We start from the raw sequence: 17,306 nt of genomic DNA on the forward strand, positions 1-17,306 counted from the left end.
CCTGACTGAGTGGCAGCAGTATGTGCCATCCACAAGATATACTGCAACAGCTCACCATTGTTCCTTTCACAGCACATTCCAAAGCCATGACTTCTACCATCTAGAAGGACAAGCATAGCAGATACATGTTATACACTTGAAGATAAATGTCTTTGAACGCAGTCTAGGCCCACGCTTTTAGTGAAAGCGTTCTTTCAGTTAAACATGCTCCTTAAAACTTAAACGCTGTTTAGCTGATTACCAGCTCCTAATATTCATACAAACAATTCGCCCTCAATTAACCTTTAACTATATCCATCACCTGTTCCATCATTCTCAGGCATCCTTTCAGACCATGTTAGATAATAACATATTCTCTTTTATTATTTTTAAATAACCCAATAATAGTTTAGTTATAATGTTATAATACACAATCAAAGCAAAATATGCAAACTAGCAACATGTTGAATTCTTCTTTCCCCTTGCATGTTAAAGTTCCAATGATCCTTTTTCTACGATGTCCAACAATTTCTTTGAGCTTGCTCTTTTTCATGTTAAAGAACTAGATAACTGACACCTATAGTTTATAGAATAGAAAATCCTTATAAGCAAACATACTCAAGTGCAGAAGAACGGGAAGACAGTGAGAGTTTACCATGTTGACCCACATGGTGCCATCTTAGGTACCAGGTACCTAGGCATAGAGTGTAGATACAAAGCAGGGAAATAAAGGGAAAATGAAAAGACAAATGTTACATTACTGACAGTTATTTATAGTATATGTTAGAAAAAATGAGAAAGATAAACATCACAGTCTTTCTATTATGGGCCTGCACTAGATCAGCACATGAGGCTTCCACGTGGTCTAACTGGATTCGCAAGCCGCTGCCCACCTGCACCGGTCCTCAGTCCAACAACCATTCTGCTCTTCTCAGTCCTCCAGCCCACTGACCATCCCCACTCTGGCCTCCAGCCCACTGACCGTCCCCGCTCTGCTCCGGCCTCCAGCCGACTGACCATCCCCACTCTGGCCTCCAGACCACTGACCGTCCCTGATCCGCTCAGGCCTCTAGTCCACTGACCATCCCTGTTTCGCTTTGGCCTCCAGCCCACTGACTGCCCCCGCTCCACTCAGGCTTCCAGCTCACTGACTGTCTTTGCTCCGCTCTGGCCTCCAGCCCACTGACCATCCCTGCTCAGGCCTCCAGCCCACTGACTGTCACTGACTGCCCCCGCTCAGGCCTCCTGCCCACTGACTGTCCCCGCTCCACTTAGGGCTCCAGCCCACTGTCTCTGCTCCGCTCGGAATTTGAATTTGGAGATTTTTGCATGTCTTTCAATGTCTTTGTAAATGTCTTTGCCGTTAAAGTTCTTTTTAACATCCTTCTGATATTCTTAGCTTCCCAAGCTAAAGCGCAGCATCTAATTCCTTTTTCCACAAGAAAACCTATAAACTCTCTTGCAGTTGGAAACTTATCACAGACATTTACATCTATTAACAACAAATTTCATTTCCTGGCATCTTCCAGTTATGGTCATTGCAGAAGACAGTGTTCTATTTTTAACCTTCTCATTGTTTTATTCACCTGAATAACATGTTCCATCTTTTTCATTGTTGTACTCAATTCTAATATTTCAGAACTGGGCGTCTGACGTTGTTAGGATGACCAGTCAATTCAACTGTCCAATTGGGCTTTGCAATTCTTCCACTTCTGTGATGAAAGGCTTTGCAACATTTTTTTGTGAGGCCCTACTTTAATTAATTACAATGGAACTAACAGTTTCCGAATAAGATTATTGATGCGAGGTAACTCCTGATCCATTTTGATAAAATGAGACGCTGATGATCTGAAGCAAAAACAAACAGCTGGAGAAACTCAGTGGATCTGGCAGCATCTGTGGAGAGAAATGAGGTTAGTGAATGTTGTGGACACAATGGTGGGGTCATGTTCTGGGGGAGATAGGAGGAGGTATCTGAAAGCTGGCGCTCAGCCTCTGCAGTGTAGAGGTAAGTCCATCAGACAACAACAGCACAACCTTTGTTAGCAGGCTTAATTACAAAGTTGGGATTGGATCTGAGAGCACAAAGTGCTGTCTGTTCAAAGGATGTCTCCCTGATTAAAACGTGCCTCCCTGGTCTTGACTGAGCACTTTGAGTTTGAGATGCGGCTATTTGATCAAAACACATGCTGTATTTTTGCTACGTGTGAAGGTGTGATAAGGATGTAGTAAGGTGCCGTACAGCAACATGTCCAGCCTGTGATTGTGCCTACACTGAACAGTGACGCAAGGCAGAAATTTGTACTTCTGTTAGCTTCTGGCTGAGAGGACAAACTAAAAGGCAACACCTGGTAAAGCAAGGCAGGGATGCTGTGGTCTTCCAGGTAGTGGGGAGCAGCCCCAAGATGCAGCCTGGCTCAGTTAGTGAGCTGGGTACCTGTGTGCATAACATCCTCACAGCAGCATTGCAATGAAAGGTGCCAGTGTGCTTCAAAGTGCAGCTTTAAAGTGTAAGTGCTTTGGAAATGTGCCACGAGAGTGCGGTGAGGCTGGCACGTGCTACCCTGGACCACGCTCTGAGATGTTGGTGATGGGTGTTCGGGATTGTCCAGAGAAACAAGTGGTGATCTGAAGTCACTCTGACTTCCACGTTGGGAATTTCCAGTAACCCGTTTCTACCCAATAAGTGATCAAATAGAAACCTGTAAATTAGTGGGATAACATTAAGTAGTAATGAGGGTGATATCGAATATAAATCCCTGTTAATGGGTCTCTCACTGCTAACAGGCAAGAACTCACATCTTGAACTAAGGTGGAAAAAGCAGTTTGTAGTTCCCAGCATTGAGAAAGGCCTCGCTTGATTTGCTTGTGATTCTTCTATATTTCTTGCCACAGCCCATGTTGTTCAGGGTTTGGGAAGATTCCACCCAGATAGTTTTTGGGAAGAATTTCAGAGCTTGACGGACAGCTACCAAAAGTGAGGCAATAGCAGTCTACTCCAATGTGTTAATGAGATGACAATGCAACTTTGACACAATATCAAGACTCTGAGTGTAGGTGGAAGAACTATTCTGGAGAGTTGTAACATCACGATCAATATTCTATATAATAATACAAATTTATTGGCACACCACAGAGCTGGATAATAATAGATACAGCACATTCCAAGTTGGGACAGTATAGGCTGAGAGCAGCTTCTGTAGCGTAGCTCTGAGCCCTGACATCCAAACTTCATGGTAGGCAGAATCAATGAGGACAGAGCAGTTTAGGGATGTACACATGGAGGCAGATCAATCCATAGTGTTAGCTCAAACTAGCAACAATCATTGGGAATGTGCAAGAGGCCAGAATTGGTGGACTGCAGAGATGTTGGTTTGGAGGGATGTTATGACACAGTTACAGAAAGATGACAGAGTTTGAGACTGGTGAGACCAAATTTGTAACAAAGCTGATAATTTTCCATTCAAAGCATTGCCAGACCAAATACTAGTTAAGTCCACCAAGGACAGAAGTGATACGTCAGTTGAATTTGTTGTGAGTTTGGGCACGGGCAGCTAAGTTTTAGGTGTGCAGTTTTACAGAGGGTGGAATATAGAAGGCCAGCCCAGAGAGTGTTGGAATGGTCAGATCTAGAGGTGACAGAATGTGTAGGAAAGTGTTTCAGGAGCAGATGAGCTGAGGCAGGGATGGAGGTGAGCATTGTCATAGATGGTCATTAAGTGGAAATACTAATTAAGTAATATGGAAGAGAAAGATATTACATATACATATTGCCTTAGATCAATATTTTAGCTAATTTGGTGGAATTCTTTGAGGACATTACTTGTATGGTGGACAATGGGGAACCTGTGGATGTGGTGTATCTGGATTTCCAGAAGGCATTTGACAAGGTGCCACACCAAAGGCTGCTACATAAGGTAAAGTTGCACTGTATTACAGGTAAGGTATTGGCATGGATAGAGGATTGGTTGACCAGTAGAAAGCAAAGGGTAGGGGTAAATGGGTGTTTTTCAGGTTGATGATCAGTGGCTTGTGATGTGCCTTAGGGATCAGTGTTGGGACTGCAATTATTTACAATTTACATCAATGATTTGGTGTTGGGGACCAAGTGTGGTGTGTCAAAATTTGCAGTTGACACTAAGGTGAGTGGTAGAGCAAAGTGTGCAGAAGACAGTGAAAGTCTGCAGAGGGATATAGATGGTCTAAGTGAGTGGGCAAAGATCTGGCACTTGGAGCACAATGTTGATAAGTGTGAGGTCATCCATTTTGGTAGGATTAACAGCAAAATGGACTATGTTTTAAATGGTAAGAAATTGTAGCACGCTGCTGTGCAGAGGGACTTGGGTGTCCTTGAGCATGAATCGCTAGAAGTAGGATTGCAGGTGCAACAGGTAATTAAAAAGGCAAATGGAATTTTGTCTGCCATTGCTCAAGGGATGGAGTTTAAAAACAGGGAGGCTATGCTGCAGCTGCATAGGGTCCTGGTGAGGCCGCACCTGGAGTACCCTGTGCAGTTTTGGTCTCCTTACTTGAGAAGAGATATACTGGAGGGAGTGCAGAGGACATTCACTCAGTTGATTCCAGAGTTGAGAGGATTGGATTAGGAGGAGAGACAGAGTAGACTGGGATTACACTCATTGGAATTCAGAAAAATGAGGGGACATCTATAGAAACAGTTAAGATTACAAAAGGAATAGATTAAGTGGAGGCAGGGAGGTTGTTTCTGCTAGCAGGTGAAACTAGGACTAGAGGGCATCACCTCAAAATAAAGGGAAGCAGATGTAGGACTGAGGTCAGGAGGAACTTCTTCACCCAAAGTGTTGTGAATCAGCTGAATTCCCTGCTCAATGAAGCAGTTGAAGCTACCTTGCTGAATGTTTTTAAGGCAAGGCTAGATAAATTTTTGCACAATAAAGGAATTAAGGGTTATGGTGGAGTTGAGTCTCAAAAAGATCAGCCATGATCTTATTGAATGGCGGGCCAGGCTGGAGGGACCGGATGGCCTACTCCTGCTCCTAGTTCTTATGTTTTTATGAATACATTAAAAACTGAGCTTTGTTGGTTACAATGCTGCGTTAATGTGAAGTGGTCCTCTTCTGGTGCCAGGAAAGGGATAAATTATTGGTTTTACTGTACTGTAGAAATTTGGCTTCCTAATGAAAAAAGCATCGAACGAAGAAGCAATGGGATGGTCAATGTTTGTCAGAAGGGAAGATCACATGTTATGATAATGCTAATTATTTCCTTTGGATTAGTGTAAAAGACACATCTGCAAATTTAGAACTTACCCCTTCAGCTCTGCAACAGTTTGAGCTCTTGGTATTCTTTCAATTTGCTGCTTTCCATCGCTCCAGCTGCTCTCTAAAGCTCTTCACCTTTCTCACTCTTGAGAAACTTCTTAAAACCTACCTCTTTGACCAGCTTACCTGCTGTGCCTTCTTTAATGCCTGATAATGCTCCACCAAGGCACTTTTGGGACATTTTACTACAGTCAGGATTATATCTTTATATCTTTATATAGACTATATCAAGTCTTTTTTGCATTTTCACTGAGTCTCTTTATTTAGTGCCGGTCTGTGAAAAATATTTGCATTGGCAAGACCTCTAATTTTGTAACTAAAACATCTTTTTGTGTGTGTGTGTGTGTGTGTGTGTGTGTGTCTTTCTGTCTCTCTGTCCACCCTGCTGCGTGCTCCTCACTCTCTTTCATCCTTCCTTTTCTCTCTGTAATCCTTTCCCACTTCCTCTATCTCTCTCTCTCTCTCTTTCTCTCCCCCCCACCCCCCACCCCGCGCTCTCTGTGATGTCCCCCCACAATCTCTCTGTCTCCGTCCCCCTGTCTCTTTCAGGCTTTCATGCCTTTGTGGCTTGATAAAAGAAACAGTAGGTGCGTCTAAACCAGAAACATCAGTTGTTCGACGCAGTTTACTCTTATTGCAGCTATTTAACCCCATCAGCTTTTATTGACAAAGGAAGCTGAAAGTTAATCTGCACATCACCGGTTTATGGACTGGCTGGCAATATTTATAAACTCCAGCCTTGATCCCACTCTAATAGTTTAGTGAAGGTTTAGTGGATTGGCATTGCTTATTCTCACTATGCTAAATCACAGCCAAGCTGTCAACACTCCCTCTTGTGTTTATGGTTCTCTCAATGCTTTCAGCGGTTGAGTCAACCAGTATATTTTAAGCAACTTTTTTGCCGAGTCTTCTTGCAGATCTCAGAGATGGGCAGTTTGATGGATTGCAGAAACAATGAGCGTAGAGATATTGTCTGACACACATTAATGGTCAGCTGAAATAAATTATCATGTTTGAAAAAATTCATTCTTGGGTTAGGGGAATCCCTGGCAAGGCCAGCGTTTATTGCCCATCCCCGATTGGTGATGTTGAGCTGCCTTCTTGCATACAGCTGCTCTCCAGGTCAATGCTTTACTTTATTCACTCACGAGGTGGAGGCCTTGATGGCAAGGCCACTATTTCTTGCCCGTCCCTAATTGCCCTTCGTGTGCAAGGCCGTTCAGAGGCCTGTTTGAAGTCAACCACATTGTCATGGCTCGGAGGTCACATGTAGGCCAGGCTGGGTAAAAACAACAGATTTCCATTCCTAAAGGACATTGGAGAAGCTGAGGAGGTTTTGTGTGAATCAGTATTCATTTGAGACTAACTTTGTATCCCAAATGTAGAGTGTGGTGTGATTTGAACCTACGTTCCCCAGCACATTAGCCAATGCCATTAGATTGCTAGTCATTGATACTACCACTTTCTATCTGAAGAAGGTAGTTAAAGAGTCAACCACATTCTTGGGGTCTGAAGTTACCTGTAGTCCAGACCAGGTACAAAGGACAGATTTCCGTCCATCGTGGCTATTACTGAAGCAAATGGGGTTCCCAGGTCACCATTAACTGAATTTTCAAAACCAGATTGATGCTTAATTTTATTTAACAGAATTTAAACTTTCTAGCTGCCACACTGGGATTTGAACTTGTGATCCTAGATGGTTAGCCTATGCCTCTGGGTTGTCCACCCAATAACATGTCTGGGCTGTCATAGCTCACAGGAATTATCAGCAAGTGCAGACTATTTGGCCTCAAATCTGCTTCACCATTTCATAAAAGCACATTTGGTCTGATTGTGACCTGAACTCCACTTTCCAGTCTCCTTTCCCACAGTCCTTGAGTCATTCATTTATAAAAATCTATCCAACTCACCCCTAATCACCCAATCTCAACTACTATTCAGGGAAGTGAATTCCACAGACCCACAACCCTCTGAGTGAAAAATAATCTTCTAATCTCAATCCCAAATGGGAACCCTCTCATTTTTAAACCTCGTAAACAGTAAGGTGTTTGGCTGGACCTAGAAATTACAATTCCTGAGCTATTTGATGTTAGTAATTGGTTACTTCAAGCAGAAGCGAGTTACAAAATGAAACAGTCATTAATATCGAATTATATTGATAGTGGATCACTTTTTTTATTGTTCATTGATGGAGTGTTGGCTTTTCCGACTAGGCCAGCATTTGTTGCCCATCCCTTACTGTCCAATGGGCAATTCAGAGTGAAAAAAAGATTACGGTGGATCTGGAGTCACGTGTAGGTCAGATCGGTAAGGTTGGCAAATTTAGTGAATGGATGAGTTTTTTTTAACAGCAATTGACAGTGGTAACACCATCAGCATTTTACTTCTGTAAGTTTATTGAATTCAAATCTCATTGTTTGTCCTGGTGGGATTTGAACCCATGTTATCAGAACATTCTATGTTGCTGTTTCTATTATTGGGTATTCAACTACTTCAAATCTCTCTCTCCCCCACTCTGGAGAGGGTGTTTGTGACCATTTCAAATGTCTAGGGTGACAAAGGTATCAAATGATTAAAAATATAAATCCTGGAATTTATTTTGTCTGATAACATTCCTCAGGCCATCTTACTACTGTACGTGAAACATGATAAGCTAACATAAACGTTGTAGCTATAACGTCACAGTAGGAATTGTAGATTATGTGAGATTTGTTTTCATCACGGTGAGGGATGTGAGTTTTTGGAGCTTATAGAATGATACAGCACAGAATAAAGCCATTCAGCCCATTGTATGTGTGCCACTTCTTTGAAAGTGCTATTCGAATAGTCACACTTGTCTGCTCTTTCCCTGTAGCCCTACTATTTTCATCCCTTTTAGTATTAATCTAATTCCCCCTTTGAAAGTTATTGCTAAAACTTCTTCTCCAAACATTTCAGGCAGTGTATTCCGGATCACAACATTTGCTTCATAAAAAAATGGTTTCTTCAGCTCCTTTCTTGTGCCAGTCAATCTGCTTCCTGACCCTCCTGCCTTAGAACGAAGTCCTTTTTTTAACCCTAGCACAACTGCTTATGATTGTGATCATAATAATAATAATAATGACTGTAATACTTTTCCACTGAATTTTCTCTGCTGTAAAGAGAAAATCTCAGCTTCTCTAATTTACTCTGCACAACAACATTTCCTCGAACCTGACATCATTCCAATAAATTTCCTGTGCACATTCTCCAAGGGCCTGAAGTCGTCCCTAGCGTGTGGTGCCCACAACATTGCAGCTTAGGTCTGACTGGTGATTTCCAAAGGTTTAACATAACATTCTTGGCTTATGCATAGCTGCATGTCTCTGTTTTATATATGTATAGAAACAGTAAAAACTGAAAACCATTTAGATCAGTTGCCATTCACCCGTTGAGTCCTATGGGCACAGTTTTGAGCTGATTTAAAAATGGACTAGAACACGCTGGTGCTATATAATTTAAATCTTCACAGACTGTTCAGGTGGCAGAGGCAGTGTGACCAACTTCCTGACAGAAGATTCCTGGAACACTTTGGTGTGGGGGTGGAAAGATGCTGCTAAGGTTTAACAAGCTGGCTGCCAGGAGGCACATACTGTGCATTTGCAAAATTCGGAAGATAAAGTTACAGGAGTAGCCCAGCCTAAACCACCTAACATGAGATAACTGTTGCAAACAGCATCAGTCCTGAAAGCGAGATGGTAAGATAAGAGTTTGAAAGGTGCCTTGGTGAGTAGCTGCAGTGCAACTTGTAGATGGTACACAGTGCTGCCATTGCTGAGAACTGGAGGATATAATGAGGATTTAAGGTAGCAAATGAGATGCTGAATAAGCAGGCTGCCATTAGCCAGAAGCACTTGGCATACAGCAGTCAGCAAGTTGGGTATCTGCATTGAGCACCATCAGCACTCGGGATATGAATTGCATCCAGAATTGTATCTGTTCTGTGAAAGCATCATTTCTCAAGTTTCTGCTCCAATTTACTTGAGTTTTATCAAACCTGTCATGGACCAGCTTAATCAGGCAGTGCCTTATAATGTAATTTCTTTTAAACAAGGATTGCTTTGAAACATAATGCTTGCCATATCTAAAAGTGATAACTTGAGGCAGTTTAATTAAACAGTTGGAAATGGGTTTATTACAAAAAAAACTCAGCAATTTTAATTAATGTGCCTAGGCCACCACTCATAGATAACAGAATTTTAAACCCCTTAGAAAACTTTGAAAAACATAGAGAAACATTTATTGGGGATATTGAAGTGTAGTCAGTTTTCTTTAAATTAACAAACCTCAAAATATTTTAAAAGATGCGTATCTGTGGCATTACTCACAAAAAAAACACTTAATTTGAAGAGCCCCTTCAGACAGCCCCTTCAGTGCAGTTAATCTTGGTGATTCATTTATCAAAAATTAAATACCTTGCTCCTTCTTGCTGTGTTCTGCAGTTTTGGACAAAGTGTGTTGAAAATATCAGCACCACTGAGGAGCAACTCCACAGATTTTTATACATTTCCCTAGACTGCCATAATTTTGTCTGCTTTTTGTCATTTCAGTGTTGTATTGACGCCCTGGAGGGAGGTTTGTGTGGGTGGGGCAGGGAGACGTGTTTTTCTTGTGAAGGCTGAAGTTAACATTTTGATAAAATGTGTAAGTCTGTTGCTGCTTCGAAGTTCAGTAACTGCCAGTGTTCTCCTTGTTTTTCAGGTCGCTATGTCTATATTGAAGGCTCACATCGTCATGATGGAAAATTGGGCCTCCTTGCCAGTTCTGAACTGCGAGCTCTGGGAGAAAGCTGTGTGAGGCTTGTATATCAGATAACTGGCACAGATCCTGGAAGACTGAATATGTACTTTCGACCAGCAGGAAACAGCTTTGATTTTCTGCTCTGGTCTGCAAATGAATCATCTGACAGCTGGAAAATTGCTAGTATAGGTGTAAGGAACATAACAGACAAATCCAAGGTACCTGCTGTGTGCAAGCAGATAGCTTACTCTTCTACTTAACCATTGTCAAGTAAAGAATCAAGGAAAACAGTGATTTAAGCTGTTAAATATTTGGGATTTCTGCCTTAGCTCACCTACTCCTGATTTCATTAACCATGTTTTGTTACATTTACACCTGACTCCTCCAATATTGCACTTCCCCAACCTTCCACCTTCTGCAGACATGAGCTCACACATAATTCTGTACTTTAATTTTGCCAAACTCCATTTTGCTGATTGTCTCTTGACTCACAGTCCAGCAATGCAGCAACTGGAACATAGCTTTTCTCATGTACACAAGCCCCTCCATGATATCAATCTTATCCTATCTCTGTAACATCCTACAGCCCTGAAACCTTTAAGATCTCCAATTTCCTCTCCTTCTGGCCTCTTGCACAACCTCAGTTCTCATTGCTTTATTATTGGATGCTGTAGCCTCAGCTTTTTGAGCCCTAATGTCTGGGAACTCCTCCTTGTGCCCTTGCAAATTTCTCTCCTCCTTAACATACTATTTAAACGTCAGTTCTCCTTCAAATATCTCTTCATGTGTGTCTTGGTGCTTAGCTTTGTTTGCTACTCTTTCCCTCTTTGCTATTGCTGTGCTGACAAAGGGGAAGTGCTGATGCTCAAACATACACTCATAGTGCGTAATACTGAACCTCCGGGAATAATGTTCAAAGGGCAGTAATTTCTATTGATTAGAATTTGATGGGATACTTCAGTTACTGAAAAGTAAGTAGTTTTCCTTTTCTCAATCCGACTGTGAGCGATGCTTTGAGACTTTATTCCATAGTGCGGTCCTTTAACATCCCTACCATGTTTTGCATTGGTTATGTAAGCAGCTATCCAGAATACATTATTCATCCCCGATGACCCCAGCCACCACCACCAGCATCACCATCACCTCATCTCCCAAGTTTTCAATTCCCATAACCTAACATGATTTAGGGAGATCATCTGGTAAAAAAGACTATAAATTTTGAGATTAGTGGGGTAATTACCAAGCTGGTTTGATGAGATTGTCTTTCTGCATTCAGGATTTCGTTGAATAGGGAAAGTAATGTAGCTACAGTGAGACAATTACGGAAAGCTACAAACATAAACCTTCTGCTAGGCTCAGCCAGGTGGGGATATAATGCCGAAATATTACTCAGGCAGTAGCTGTGGAGAAAAACACTGCTTCAGCCAATTAGTTACATCTGGAGCCTTATATCCAGCTTTAAATACATAATGGGTGTTTTTGGAATGAGTTAAATGGTCCCATTCATCCTCATCCTCTTGTCTTTGCCCTTTCATCTTTTCATGGATGCTACTAGACATGTTGAATGTTTCTGGAGTTTTCAGTTTATGAATCATAGAATAGAATCCCTATGGTGTGGAAACAGGGCCTTCAGCCCAACTAGTCCACACTGCCCATCAAAGCGTCCCTCATAACTCACCTAATCTACACATCCCTGAACACTGTGAGAAATTTAGAATGGCTAGTCCGCCTAACCGGCACATCTTTGGACTGTGGGAGGAAACCGGAGCACCCAGAGGAAAGCCACACAGACATGGGGAGAATGTGCAAACTCCACACAGAAAGTCACCCGAGGGTGGAATCAAACCTGGGTCGCTGGCGCTGTGAAGCAGCAGTGCTAATCACTAAGCCATCATGGCACCCTAATATTTCTATACACAGGATGAATAGTCTTTTGCCTTTGATGTCATATCGGTGCCTGTGGCATCTTGCTGTGTGCAGATATGTCTCCACATTCCCTCCGCTACAACAGTCAATGCACTTCAATCACACCTTATCAACTATAAACACTTTGAGATGTCCTGAGGTTCTGCAAGGCTCAATAAAAATAAGCATTTTGCCCTGTAATTCAGCAAACCCTACCTTACCACTGTTTTTAATGGATGGGGACAGCCTAGATAGTTAGGATTTGTGGTGTCTTGCCTTCAGAAGTTTAGGAGGCAGGATTAAACCGTGATAGCCACTGATGTGGGGAACTGCAGCATTTTCTCATTTTTTGTTATTACTCAAAGACAAACTGCACTGAGTAAATTAGGAGAGTCAGCTCAGATTTATTGCCCTGAATGTCCATTTGCTGTGAATTAGCCCAGTTCAACCATTCACATCTGGCCTCGGGATAGGAACAGGCAGAGGCCGTTCAGTGTCTCAAGCCTGTTCTATCATTCAGTGAAATATGGCAGCTTTTTATTTCCACCTGCCTAACTTGCATAACCTTTGGCAAGCAAGCAGCTTTCCATCTCAGACTTAAATAATTAATTGAGATAGCATCAAGTGTTCATTATTACCTGTGGGAGAGGGCTGCACATTTCTTAGCCTTTCCGAAAAGCAATGTGTCCTAACTTCTCCCCTGGTTCTGAGATTAAGTTCATACCTTTTTCCCAAAACTCCTCATCATCAGCAGAAGCAGTTTCTCTGTCAGTTCCTTTCAAGGTTCTAAAATCCACAATCAAATCACCCATTAAACTTTTGCATTCAGGGAAGAAGCCTAGTTTACATAATACTTCCTCTTAATTTAACCCTTAGAACATTGGTAACATTTTGGTGAATCTGCACTGCACTCTTTTGACCAATGTACCCTTTTCTAAGGTGCAGAGAGAAGCACTTTTCATGGAGTGTGCTGTAACCAAAGTTTTGTTTCACTTCAACAAAAATTCCCTCCCTTTTATATTTTAGGCTCTGGATATAAGGCCTAACATTCCATTTAAGACAATGATTATTTTTAGGTCTGATATTTTAGGGATCTGTGTACACGGACCTCTTTGGACCTACACTCTTTATAGCTTTTTAACTATATCATTAACACTCAGATGAATATTTCTTTGTTCTGCAATAAATGACCTCACACTGGCCTAAACTGAAACTCATCTGCCAGGTTTCCCCCTTCACTTAACCTACCAATGTCACTTTGTAATCTTATGCACCAGTCTCTGTTACTTACTGCAGCATGATGACTATGCCATTGCCAAACATAGATGTACAGCTTTCTCCCTCAGGAAAGCTTCAGTGCTAAGCCATATCGCCGACTGAACATGCTTGTTCTGGTCAATAAAATCATTGCTGGCCTTTTCCATCATCTCTATATTCCATATCCATATCCCTTAAGTATTTTGTAATTTGTTTGTCAGTTTTTTAATTTGTCAATTATTATTCTGACGATGCTTGAACAACTGAACAGGAATTCCAACTGCGTTGGAGGATTCCGAAGATTATAAAACTCTCTGAAGAAATTTCTGTTCCTTCAGTCCTAAAATGCTGACCCTTTAACCGGAGTCTGTGACCCTTGTGTTCTAGGCTTCTCAGCCATGGTAATAGCCTGTCAACATCTATCCTATGAAGCCGTTCCATGAGATCGCTTCTGATTCTCCCGAGCCCCGGGGAATTAAAGCCTTTCTATTCTCTCCCCCTCCCACGACACCCCCCTAATCTCAGGAATCAAAACAGTAAACTATTTTTGCACCATGTCCAAGGAAATTATATCCTCTGATGGGTAGTAGTAGTTCCCAAGCCCCAGAGGACCACAGGGCTGCTCTCTCATCAGAGAGAGAGAGAGATAACTGATAGTGAGTTGCCACCATACCTCAGGCAAGAGACGAGTTTGAGAAGATGGGATCTTCATGTTGACCTCATGGTTGGAAGCAAGGTGGCTTGCCTCAGGCATCCCATCCCTTGATGCCCCCACAATCAGGCAGTGAGTACAACATTTCCTATGTGGTATACTCCCTGTTTCATTTTGCTAATTCATTTTTGAGTTGTAGCCAATAATTTAATTGTCTGGACCCAGGGGAATATGAGGAAGAACTGTTTTTCGGAAGGAAATTGTAATGATCTGGAACAAAGTGGTGCAAGCAGAGACAGTGAATTATTTTAAGATGAAATTGAATGGTCACAAGAGGAAAATAAATTTGCAGGGCTACAGAGAATGGGACTGACTGGGTCATTCTATTAAAAGGCCAGCATTAACTGAATTGGCTGAGTAGTCTCCTTCTTTGCTATTATGACTGAGAGTCAGGTTGTGCAAGAAGGGAAAGGGTAAATAAAACAACTGCAGGATGTAAAAGTTGAGCACTGTGAAACATGGCATCAACATGGATTTTCCATCTCATGGTAGTTAAGAATATTTCTGACAGGGCCCTGCCTAATTCAGCAGCAACATGAAGACAATTTATGTGGCATGTAGATCTTGCAGTTAGAATCTGCAGAGTTTTGGTGACATCTCAATGTGAGAAATGTGTTTTTAATATTTTATGAATGTTTCTCAACTCCTTACTTTCCTTTAAGTTAAAAAAGAAACTCTTAATGCCTTAAATGAACTTTACCACAATCTGGTAACATCACGAAACTGATAGAAGATCCAAGGTTAGTCATTTCAGAACCCGATGCCAAACCCGTGGCAGGAACCACATGAGCAGCTCAGGAAATTAGTTAAGAAAGTGCAAATAGTGTGTTTGCAGCTTTCGATAATTTCCAACATCTGTAGGCCTTCTTTTTGTTGCTGGTGCTTTTTTTTCAAGGATGAGAAAGTTTGGAGTCAGGAAATACATTTCTCTTATTGACTGGATGCAGGCATCAATGTCAAAGCCTGCATTTAATGACCATTCCCATTTTGACACTGAGAAAGTGTTGAGCTGTGACCTTGAATATAACTCAGTTGATGCCACGCTGTTTCAGAGAAAGTTCAGAGTCACCCAAATTGCTGTGGGTCTGGAGTCACATATAGAATGGACCAGGTAAGGATGTCAGATTTTCTGCTCTAAAGGACATTCGTAAATCAGATGGTTTTTATGGCATTACTCACATACACTTGTTGTTTATGACATTACAGTAGTTTTATGCTCTTTGTTACTCTTCAGCTTGTTCCAATTAGTTGAAATCAGTGGGATATAAACTGCCATTTATGGATCATTAGTCTTAGCTTCTGGGGTTACAGTAATTAATCTCCAATCAAACCCATGACTTCGAGAACTAGATGCCATCTACCCTATCCAGATATTCTGCTAAAGAGTTCGTAGCTGTAACTGAGCATTTTTTGAGGGCTTTTTGAGTTTTCTTGTTTCAGTTTCCTGACCTCTTGCAAGCATAGTATCCTGGAGCTTAGAAGGAGCCTATTCAGCCCACTGTGCCAGTGCTGGCTCTTTGAAAGAACTCTCCAACTGTTCCACTCCCACCTGCTTTTACACTTCAGTTTTTATTCTCTTTTGTAAATTACTGTTGAATCTTCCTCAACTCCCCCACCTCTCCTTTCAAGTGGTGCTTCCCAGATCACAGCAAATTAGTGTGTAAAACAAATTAGCCTGAATTCCTCTTTTGGTTCTTTGGTCAGTTCTGGTAAATCTGTGTCCTCTGTTTACCCTCCCTCCCACAACTGGAAATAGCTTATTCGCACTTACTCTTTCAAAACACTTCTTAACTTGCAAAATCTCTATCACGTCTCCATTTTAGACATCACTGATGTAAGCGATTCTGCTGGGATGAATAAGGAGTTCCATAATGTTGCTGCAGATATTCTGAGTTGCGTGATTGAGAGATGCTGATTATTGTTATTAGGAATGCACACATTAGATTCCCTCAGATATTTATGCCAACATTGTAGACAAACTGTGACTGAAAGATCAACTATTATCTTTACCCTGATTCAAAACAACAGTTAACTTTACTTTGAAAAGTCTCTCTGTGGCACAGAGAGGGAAAACTACTCAAACTAATATACTGTGCTCTTCCTCCTCCTTTTTTCCGCCACCAACATACTGTAATTATTCAACATCTGCTGCCTCCAAAAATAAAACCAGTGGTTTTCTAACTCAGCAGGAGTTTGAAATGATTTCGCGTTCACAATTTAAAAATCTGTTCCAATAGACTAGGAGTGGGGCAGGGCTGTTCACCGACTCTGAGTTTGACCTTTAACTGTGCTAAATTGCCTTGCATAGGTGGTGACCTGTGTTCAGGGCTTTAATATCTCAAGGTCTGATGAGAAAGGATGTCTGATGGGTTAAAAGCATGTCAGTTGAGGAGAGAATTGAACTTCCTCGCCACACTTAAGCAGCTGGCTGGACTGGCTCGCACACAATGAATGATTGTTTGAAGGAAGTACCAGGCACCCTCTTTCTTCATTCAATGGATGCGTGCAACACTGGTAGGGCCAATATTTATTGCGAATTCCTTGAGGTAGTGTTGGTGAGCTTGTTAGACAACGTTAAAGTGCCTCAAGCATCCCAGTAGGCCAGACTGGGTAAAGATGACAGATTTGCTTTCCTGAGGAACTTCGGTGAACCATATTGTTTTATAAGCAAGCTAATTTATTGTCACCATTACTGGTAGTTTTTTCATTTCAGATTTACTGAATTAACTAGGTTAAGATCTCCACCAGGTGTAATGGAATAGGGACTTATATCTTGAGGTCATCAGGTCTGTAGGTTACCAGTCTAGTAAGATGACCGTCTGACATAGCAAGAAGCCTGCAAGGATACACCAACAAAGTTTAATCATGTAGCTTTTTCTTTGCGCCTAGATAACTTGCACCCTTCGACATGTCACACCTTCATCACCAAGCACAGCTGTCCTGGCATTTCCCCACAGTTCCCTTACAATGTAACTTGGCTTGTTCCTGAATAGGAATTGTTCCATGAAGGAGAAAAGAGAGTTAATGTTTTGGGACCGGTGGCCCTTCCTCAGAGGTTCTGAGGAAGGGTCACCGATCTCAAAACATTAATTCTCTTTTCTCCTTCACAGATGCTGCCAGACCTGCTGAGCTTTTCCAGCAACTTTGTTTTTATTCCCGATTTACAGCATCCGCAGTTCTCTTGGTTTTTATTTAGGAGCTGTTTCATGTTATGGTGACAAGGTCTGAAGAGACCAGTCATGGTCTCCTGTCTCACATTGCTGTGGTCCACTATCCCAGAATGCTTTGGTGCCAGGACTCCTTAGTGTAATCGGATACTCAGATCAGATAGCTGCTGGACATTTGGTGGCCAATTAAAGTCCTGAGGGCAGGATGGAAACATCTGGATTAGTGCT

At 41.8% G+C, this 17,306-nt stretch overlaps 1 protein-coding gene across 4 annotated transcripts in view; it reads left to right on the forward strand.

The window, feature by feature from the left end:
* The window catches only part of mamdc2a (MAM domain containing 2a), a 117,376-nt gene that overhangs the window by 13,230 nt on the left and 86,840 nt on the right, over positions 1 to 17,306 (forward strand). For all 4 annotated transcript variants that reach the window (XM_048528314.2, XM_059644060.1, XM_048528312.2 and 1 more), the window contains one exon: positions 9,999 to 10,255. In XM_048528314.2, coding sequence (XP_048384271.1) covers positions 9,999 to 10,255 — 257 coding nt within the window. The remainder of the gene's footprint in view (positions 1 to 9,998; positions 10,256 to 17,306) is intronic.

Source organism: Stegostoma tigrinum, chromosome 3 (genome assembly GCF_030684315.1).
Source record: "Stegostoma tigrinum isolate sSteTig4 chromosome 3, sSteTig4.hap1, whole genome shotgun sequence".
Classification (NCBI taxonomy): Eukaryota; Metazoa; Chordata; class Chondrichthyes; order Orectolobiformes; family Stegostomatidae; genus Stegostoma; species Stegostoma tigrinum.